This window comes from Anarrhichthys ocellatus, unplaced genomic scaffold, assembly GCF_004355925.1.
Source record: "Anarrhichthys ocellatus isolate YVR2014 unplaced genomic scaffold, GSC_Weel_1.0 scaffold33, whole genome shotgun sequence".
NCBI lineage: Eukaryota > Metazoa > Chordata > Actinopteri > Perciformes > Anarhichadidae > Anarrhichthys > Anarrhichthys ocellatus.
This window is the reverse complement of record NW_022280063.1, coordinates 2,446,425-2,455,098: the sequence shown is the minus strand read 5'-3', so window position 1 is coordinate 2,455,098 and position 8,674 is coordinate 2,446,425. Positions and strand designations below refer to the sequence as shown.

The 8,674-nt window shown below is 44.6% G+C and overlaps 1 protein-coding gene across 3 annotated transcripts in view; it reads left to right on the top strand.

The window, feature by feature from the left end:
* Positions 1–8,416, top strand: part of gramd4a (GRAM domain containing 4a) — a 40,509-nt gene extending 32,093 nt beyond the window's left edge. For 2 of the 3 annotated variants that reach the window (XM_031865670.1, XM_031865673.1), the window contains 15 exons: positions 441–576; positions 1,009–1,034; positions 1,324–1,415; positions 1,934–2,025; positions 2,643–2,691; positions 2,814–2,885; positions 2,975–3,018; positions 3,129–3,238; positions 3,826–3,980; positions 4,585–4,602; positions 5,482–5,626; positions 5,796–5,889; positions 6,496–6,586; positions 6,696–6,764; positions 7,307–8,416. In XM_031865670.1, coding sequence (XP_031721530.1) covers positions 441–576; positions 1,009–1,034; positions 1,324–1,415; positions 1,934–2,025; positions 2,643–2,691; positions 2,814–2,885; positions 2,975–3,018; positions 3,129–3,238; positions 3,826–3,980; positions 4,585–4,602; positions 5,482–5,626; positions 5,796–5,889; positions 6,496–6,586; positions 6,696–6,764; positions 7,307–7,417 — 1,304 coding nt within the window. In that variant the 3' untranslated portion in view covers positions 7,418–8,416. The remainder of the gene's footprint in view (positions 1–440; positions 577–1,008; positions 1,035–1,323; positions 1,416–1,933; positions 2,026–2,642; positions 2,692–2,813; positions 2,886–2,974; positions 3,019–3,128; positions 3,239–3,825; positions 3,981–4,584; positions 4,603–5,481; positions 5,627–5,795; positions 5,890–6,495; positions 6,587–6,695; positions 6,765–7,306) is intronic. The other variant, XM_031865672.1, reaches the window with a different exon arrangement.
* The last annotated feature ends 258 nt before the right edge of the window (positions 8,417–8,674 follow it).

Below are 8,674 nucleotides of genomic sequence, written 5' to 3'. Positions count from 1 at the left end.
GTGTGTGTGTGTGTGTGTGTGTGTGTGTGTGTGTGTGTGTGTGTGTGTGTGTGTGTGTGTGTGTGTGTGTGTGTGTGTGTGTGTGGACGAAAGGACAGAGTGAGTGTAATCTGTTAGGCAAGAAGAGAGGATGAGCAGAGTCATTTGGGCTGATGGGACTGTGGTAACTGTAAACTACAAGCAAAGAAACAGGGAGAGCTTTCATTTAGCCACAATTTATTTTAAAACCGTGTGTATTTATTCTCTCAGTGACGCAGCCTCACATTCACACAGTCACCCACAGTCGATTAGTGTACACTTATCAGTCACACCAGAGCAGTTAAAAAGGGGAAGGGAATGCAACAATGTGTGCCTTTCGGTGCAACAAAACACAGGTTGTAGGAAATTGCTACAATTTTGGTGAACTTGCCAAACCTGATCCAAGGTGCTGTCTCAAGCAGATAAACAGCAGAAGGAGGTCTGGAGCTCGCGCCTTCAGAAGTGGGTGTACGAGCGCTTCGGGGTTTACATCGAGGACTTCCGCTTCCAGCCGGAGGAAAGCACCGTGGAGGCCGAGGAACCGCTAAGTGCTAAAAGGTGGGCCAAGAACATGAAGTGTCTGTCCTGTGTCTGTACAAGTGTGTGTCAGTCAGACAGCTGGGGGAGTACTGAAGCTGTGCAGTCTTAGATTGGGTCACATTAATCAGGATGTTCTATTGTATCATACACTGGTGTATTTGATATGTGCTACCAATGCACTGCTCTGTGAACTGTTCACTTGCAGTGTGTTGGTTGCTAGATGAGAAGTTTTCAAATCAGGCTTTAGAGGACGAAGGATGTTGGAAGCACTTTTCAAATTCACTCTACTTTCTCTCCTGCTTTATAGAGGAAGGTGAGTCATGCCAGGCTGAGGAAGGCCAAAGTGTTCTCTCTATGAACAACTCTCTAAAGCTTTTCTTCTTCTTTGTGTGCGCATGCGTTTGGAGCGTCTGCGTGTTCTGACCGCCAGTGTTTGTGTTTTCCTTCCAGGTTAACGGAAAATATGAGGCGACTCAGTGAGTACTCGAAACGCACACGAACAAATACAAAACTGTGATAGAAGCGCAGTAAGAATACTGACTTGTATATACTTTGTTCGCTCCCAAGTAGCCACGCAAGTTCAAGTAACTGGCTTTTGTACATTATTGTCCATTACACACTCTCAATAACTGTTTTTAAAGTAAGAAATATACAAATATATAGAAAATACAGTTTCTCTCTGTACACTTTAAAGATCCTTTCCACTTTGCATTTGTCCTCAACCACACTGAATACTTCCCTCTACTCTTACTTTTTTTTTTTTAGAGCGAGGAGCCAGACCTGTCACCAACTTCTTAAGGAACCTCTCCGCCTTATCTAATTGGCACTCCGTCTACACCTCAGCTATTGCCTTCATTGTGAGTGTGCGCCTCTCTTATTCATAACTGCCATCACATTACTCTTTGTACTGTGTTCAGCAAGCTTTTTAACAGACAAAATGTGAGATCTATAAATTGACTGATGGCCCCTTTTGTTCGTACATGACAGCGCTTTGAAATGAGATGTTAAGTAATTGCTGCACCACAAGGATAGATTATAGTGCTTCTGCCAAGGATCCCAGAAGTCTAATCAGATCTTCATTAATGTCCAGTCGGTGATTACGCCGACTCATTTTCCACCCAAAGATAGTGGCCATACATGCCGGGGCCACCTCAGAATCTAGATGATCCCGTCTCTAGTGTTGACGGGTGGCTTTAATCGCGTCGTCCTCCAGCATTTTATTGGCCATAATGAAATGCTTCATGGCAGTGTCTTAAATCATCTTTAAAGGGAGTCTTTATGTTCATCTTTTCTCTTGTTGTGCATAAAGCCACACAGAGGTCCTATAAGGCGTAGTAATTGTCGGTGGCCATATTCTGACCTTCTCCCCCTGCAGATCTACATGAACGCTGCTTGGCATGGCTGGGCCATTCCTATGTTACTCTTCCTGGCTATCCTGCGCTTGTCCTTAAATTACCTCATCGCCAGGTAAAAGCATTTTCTCTCTGGCGTAAAGGCAGATATCAGAGAAGCAGCCCTTTTCTTTTTACCAGTCAGTTTACTATATGGTCCCCATTACTGCTGTCATGGCTAGCTTTGAGAAGGTTTACTGTATGCTTTGTGAAATGCAACCCTGTCAAACGTACCTACTGAGGCCACAGCTGTGCTATCGGTGAACAGATGCACACTGCTGACCCCTTGTCACCGTGTGAGCCCGAGTCTACTGCATCGTGATGATAATAGGCAGATTTTTAAAACATGTCTGAATATATGATGATTATTATTGTTGTTAGAGGAGACGAATACATCATAGCTAACGAGGTTAACTCCTGTTTGTGCAGCCCAAAGTAAATTAAGTTCTATAAACATCAACAAATTCATTTTAAGTGGGGCATTTTGGTGATCACCAGGAAATGAGGGTACATTAGTAGTAGTCAGACATCTGCCCGGACTTGGACTTCCAAAGTGGGACACCTGGTCACCTTAAAAGTGATGCAGGTTATAAAGATGTAAAGGATTAAGAGTAGTTCGATGGCCCAAATTCATCAAAACAAAACGCTTAATAAAATTGCACATTATTCACATCTTCTTCCATTATCATCCAGAGGTTGGAGGATCCAGTGGAGCATTGTGCCTGAGGTCTCTGAACCCACGGTAAGCCGACTTCTCACTTCCTGTTTAACTGCTTCCTGTTTGTGTGTGTCGGGAGGAAAGCGTACGCTTCAGTGGAGGTGAATGTGTAGTCGTATTATAACTGTCCTCTTTATTCTACGCAGGAGCCTCCAAAGGAAGACTTGACCGTATCTGAGAAGTTCCAGCTTGTACTTGACGTTGCACAAAAAGCACAGGTACAAACACAACTCTGGTTACTTCTCAAATCAGTCGACGTCGTCGGTGAACAGCGACGGTTAATTCAGTGCTTAAACTCTCCTTGCAGAACCTGTTTGGAAAAATGGCCGATGTTTTGGAGAAGATAAAGAAGTAAGTTTAAAAAGATGATGCATTTTCCTAAATGCTGAGGTAAAAGTCAAATGGTTATACTTCAATACACTTTTGTTTTACGTCTCTTCTTTCTTGTCTGTGTGTGTCAGCTTGTTCATGTGGGTGCAGCCGGAGAGCACCCGGAAGCTTTACATCTGCCTGTGGGTGGCTTTCATCACCTCCTGCGTCCTGCCATACAAGCTAATGGGCTTCATGATGGGTGAGCTCCTTAATCCCTCTCACATACTGTACAGACTGCATTGGCTCTTGAAAGAAGGCACAGAAACAAATGCGTTCGCGCAGCACTTGTGTAACTGTTCTCCGTCTCTCTGCAGCTGCAGGCTATTGGCATGTCTGTCTGACAATATTAGTTCCTGCGATTTCTCGTAAACAAAAGTGTTTCCAAAGTGCTCTGGGCTCATATAGCATTAGAGGATACTTATAGTAAAAATAATTGTTGAAACAATGGTAATGTTTATTCATCCCGCCGAGTACAGTTGTCACTTCTCATGTGAAATACATGTATTTAGAGTGTAGAACAATAATCATCCGTGAATAAATTTGGCTGCTAGTCACTTATCACATTTGAGAGTGAACTTATGTCAACATTGAATGATGCTGAACTCTGCACCATGAGTGGTACTGAGATAAATGACAAAAGGCTTTGAACTGAAAAATGGAGGGCCTTAGAAGGGACCAGCTAAGAAGGGAGTGCCAATTTTTCACAACCTTTTTTTTTATTTTTTATGATAGCCTCTTCCTATATTTCATGCTCCATCGTGCATTTGTGTTCTCCCTCCTCTCCAGGCCTGTACGCCGGCATCAAGTTCTTCATCATAGACTTCCTGTTCAAGAGCTGTCCCAAGCTGCGGGACAAGTACGACACACCCTTCATCGTGTGGAACAGCCTTCCCACGGACCCTCAGCTCAAAGAGAGGACCAACGCCACGATGTCGCGGCGGGTAAGGGGGCAGAAACGCGTCCACATCTGTATCAGCTCCTTCGTTGCCTCCTCTCGCGGCTTCTCGTTTTCGGAAACTTAACTCTTAAGTTACTTGTACAGAAACGCAGATCATCCATCCAACACAGCTTGGTCTGAATCCTGTCTAAGACAAAATATGATCAGAATGTGTGTATTCAGGTTATTGCCGTATAAGTAGCCAACGAGCTAATGTAGCAAGGAAGCTAATCGCAACATGTTAAAGTTGCCAAAGAATAAGTTGATTCCCAACGAAGAAAGTCAGGTGTTCTGCAAATAACATGTAAATTCTGTAAAGACTTCATGTTGAAAGATAGTTAGAGATCGTCCTTCAACTGTAGGCACCTACCCCCCCCCCCCACACACACACACACACACACACACACCGCTGACCCCCTGTGGTGGGCAAAGAGAACAAAAGACATCAATAAAGTATCGAAACACCATCACTCCTGTCAATAACACATTTCAACTCAGCCCCTGGTGTGCATGCGTCTCTCTCATATGTAGGATGGAGTGTGTGAGCATGTGTTGGCGCCTTCTGCTGTGGCATCAGTCACAGGTGTGCTCTGTCATTTCTCTCTCAGCTCTCTGGCACTGAGAAGGTAGGGACTCTGGTGTGTCTCCCTTTGGCTCCTCTGCTGCGCACGGGTGTGACGCAAGCCCACCTAAAAGAGTGTCTGTGTTTGTGTGTGTGTGTGTGGCCAAGATGTGTGACACACGCAGTGTTTGTGGACGGAATGGATCAAAAAGTCACGATAACTCAGTCTGTTATGACATTTTTCTTTTTTTAATCGTTCTATAATTTTTTAACATGACATTGAATCATGTCATCCATTTGCAAGTTATTAAATAACATTTTTGATCCATTGACATAGATGCTCTGTGAGGAGTAGCAGTGTGTTTACTGAATAGTTTAAATGCACATAGAGTAGCCCCTTCCATATTAGCTCAGTGAACCCTTCCCTTTCTCCATTACACGTGGTGATTCATCCTGCAATGCATTGTTGTTAGTTTTTTAGTTGTCAGTTGATCAACACTCACTGTAACTGAAACACAGGTATAGAGGGGGACTGGACGGTTAAAAGGATCCCTCTGAACTAAACACGTACATGTTTAGTCTGATTATATTGCTGTGTGCGCTGAGTGAATGGTGGCCTCACTCTCTGCTTTGCACGCCACACCTGAGCCTGTGCACATGCATAGAAGCACATAATGCAACACTGAAAGTTGAGCTGTGAACATAGCTCCCGTAGCTCTGGGAACATGTATTGTGTGGAGAGAGTGGATTTTAAATATTTACCCCTGTCCTTTCTCCTTTCCCTCACCTCATCATCACTTTCATTCATCCCCCTCCCATCCGTCTTCCTCCCCTCCCACGTGCCCCCTTTTCGTCTCCTTCATGACATTTTTTCTCTTTTTGCTTCCGTCGTCCCACCATCCCGTCTGTTTTCTCCTCCTCCATCACCTCCATCTCTCTCCAGGTTCAGCCGGTGGTTTCTAGGAGCAGCCTCGCCACCATCCCCTGCGGGGTGAGCAGGGAGGAGGAGACGGGGCGCTCCCACAGCACCAAGAAGGGAGCGTTCCATGAGATCTTCAACCTGCTGGAGTCAGAGCGCCCTCTGGCGGGTGAGGGGACTTACTGCAGCATAAGATAAACCCCATCATGTGCCTGTATTCATTTGAGCGTAACAAATCTCCACAATTCTGAAGAATAAGCGAAACATCTTTACTATATTCTTCTCTCATGATGATTGCAAACAGCCGTCTGACTGGTCTCTGCCCTGTGTGTTTTCAGTGTGTGAGAACGGCTGGAGGTGTTGCCTAATAAACAGAGACAGGAAGATGCCCACAGACTACATCAGGAACGGAGTGCTCTACGTCACGGAGAAGTAAGTGCACACTTCTCTCAGAGAGTCATATTTCATCATTAAATGTCTGACTGCATGAGGCGGAGATTGAAGAAAATGACAATTGTTCCATGGCCGTCAGTGGTACCTTTTTTAATTCTGAATATTAAATGGTAATTTGCAATTTTCTGTAGCCTCGATGCTGAAAGTGTACTGAAGTAGTTTATCATGTTTAAGACTGAGAACATGACCACAAATACTGAAATACAGACCTACTAGCCAAATATCATGTTTTTCAGAAGTCTATTTGAACTTTTGTATATAATAAAGTTGGGAAAAGTAGCTTAAACCCTGGAAAATGGTTACTCCTTAAGATGAAGCAGAGAGGAGGAGGAGGTAACAGCTTAGTCCAGTGTGTTTGTGGTACAGAGTAGCGTAGAGGGTTCGTAACAGAGTCACAACAAATCTCCCTCTCTGTGTCAGTCAGTCCACGAAGGATCGAGTAGGACAGCCCTCCTCCTGAGAATACCTCTGAACTTTAAACGTCTCCACCTCTTCGGATATGGAACCGACAGGAAGTCCATTCAGTTTGTCGTCCGTGTGTCTTTTCCTTTAAAGCGGGCTTCTTTCTCGCCCTCTCTCTTTCAGTTACCTCTGCTTTGAGAGCTCCAGCTCCAGATCCAGCTCGTCCAAGAAGAATAAAGTTATCAAGCTGGTGGACATCACTGATATACAAAAGGTAGATATAAAGACTGTACATGATGTAGGAATTGGGATTTTATTTCCCCTTGTATAATTATGTGCTATTAAAAATCGTAATAATAACCCTCTTTGTTTTTCCTCCCAAGTACAAAGTGCTGTCAGTCCTACCAGGAAGTGGGATGGGCATCTCTATAGCTACTCCTTCCACTCAGAAGGTACAGTATGGAGAGACTTTTGTTCCTATTTACATTCATATGGTGCTTTTGGGATTTTCCCAAACCTGCATGTTCCCTTCAAGACGTCTTTGTCAGCACATTACCTCATTCTGCCCAGTGACCAAGCCGAGTATCGATAGCAAAACACATATTTGAATGGAGCGAGACTTGAGCGTTGTCTTTTGTTCCTCGGTGAACAACCTGACAAAAAATTCAACCAAACTGCCGAAACCACGCGAGCCGCTCAAAATAACACATCTTAAAATCCTTGCCTGAGGGCAGACTGACTATCTACTGCCACTCGAGGAACAGGTGGTATTATGAGACAGTATGCTGGCTGGCAGTAGGCAGCACAATGCATACCAAGTGTATTTGGCGTTTAGATGGATCCCTTCTTTGTGTCATAATTCATTTATTACTCATTCATCTAGACGATATTCTTCACTGTCGAAGCCCTTTTGCTTTGTGATTTAGACTTTTGCTGTATTGCATAACGTCTTGCAACGTAGGTATTAATTACCAAGCGCTTCTGTTCCCTCCAGCCTTTGGTGTTTGGAGCCATGATCCACAGAGACGAGGCTTTCGAGGCCATCTTCACCCAGTACATGAAGATCATGACCACCACCAAACCACCGGCCAGCGCCGAGCTCTAGACGGCCTGTATCCCGGTGACTGACCTCTATACTGGGGCTAAAGTCTGGGGCAGAGAGCCTCCTGAGATTCAACTGGACTGGAAGATACTTAGAAGAAAAAAAACCCTGAGCCTCATCCTCCTCTTGTGATGGGCGTCAGCTTCCTCGTCGGAGGGGACATCTGGGTGTGTCGGCTGCATGTAGCTGGGGTTTAGTGACATTCCACGCTGTTTTTATGGGTGTTGGATAATTATCTGAATTATCAAATCAGCAGAAGGCTGGCGAGGGGGGGCTGGTTCTCCTCTCCCACCTGACTGGCTAGCTGGTTTCCTGACTTGTGCGCGCAGAAGTGATGGTCTTAAAAGTGCGTCAAGTGGCTCTACTTTTCTCTGCGTCGGCGGAGGGACTTCTCCTGTGGCCGGATGATGTCGAGAAGTGCTCACCTTGGCTGTCAAATGAATATCATAAAACAAGTAGGAGGTAAACAGGAGGTTCTTTTAACTGCCAGACAAACTAGTATGTGAAGTTATAAATCACCGCAAAAACATTTCCACATTTAACTGGCTGATCGGTGCCTCGTGGCGTAGCCCGACAACGTTTTATGAGTGTACATGTGTGAGTGGTTAGTTTTTTTTTTTTTAAATAAATATGTATTCGCTGTGAAAATGTCAGCTCACCATTTGACTGACACAGAGCCTTTCTGTTAGTTTACATTGCTGCTGTCAGATTTATTTCTTGCTAGACGCATTTCAGCAGCAACGGTATGTTTTTAGTCTTCTTCGTCGACCCAACAGAAAATGTACGCTGAGTTGAGCTTCGGTGTTTGTAAGTGAGCGTATGTGAAAAGTCTAGTGATTTTTTTTTTTTTCTTTTTCAAAAATGCCTCTTTTTAACAAACAGCCTTTGGGACGAGTAACTGGCGGTCCCGGAGCTGCTGATTGCGTCCAAGACGAGAGCACAACCGCTGTTAAGACGGTTCAAACACTGACTGCCATTTAGAGAGAGAGAGAGAGAGAGAGAGAGAGAGAGAGAGAGAGAGAGATCCATCAATGGTATTCTCCCTGCACTTTAGTAGAGCGGTAACTGGAATTCCTGACATCTAAGTTGCGGTGAATACTTTTTTAAAATATTCACTACTTGAGCTGGAATCCGTGGTCAGTGTTGGGCAAATAGTCTCAAAGCTCCCACTTATGCCCCCGTGTTACTTCTCTCTGGTCTCAGAGCCCCTCGTATTAATAACACGTTCATGTCTTTCTTCAACCTGACCGTGAAAGAAGA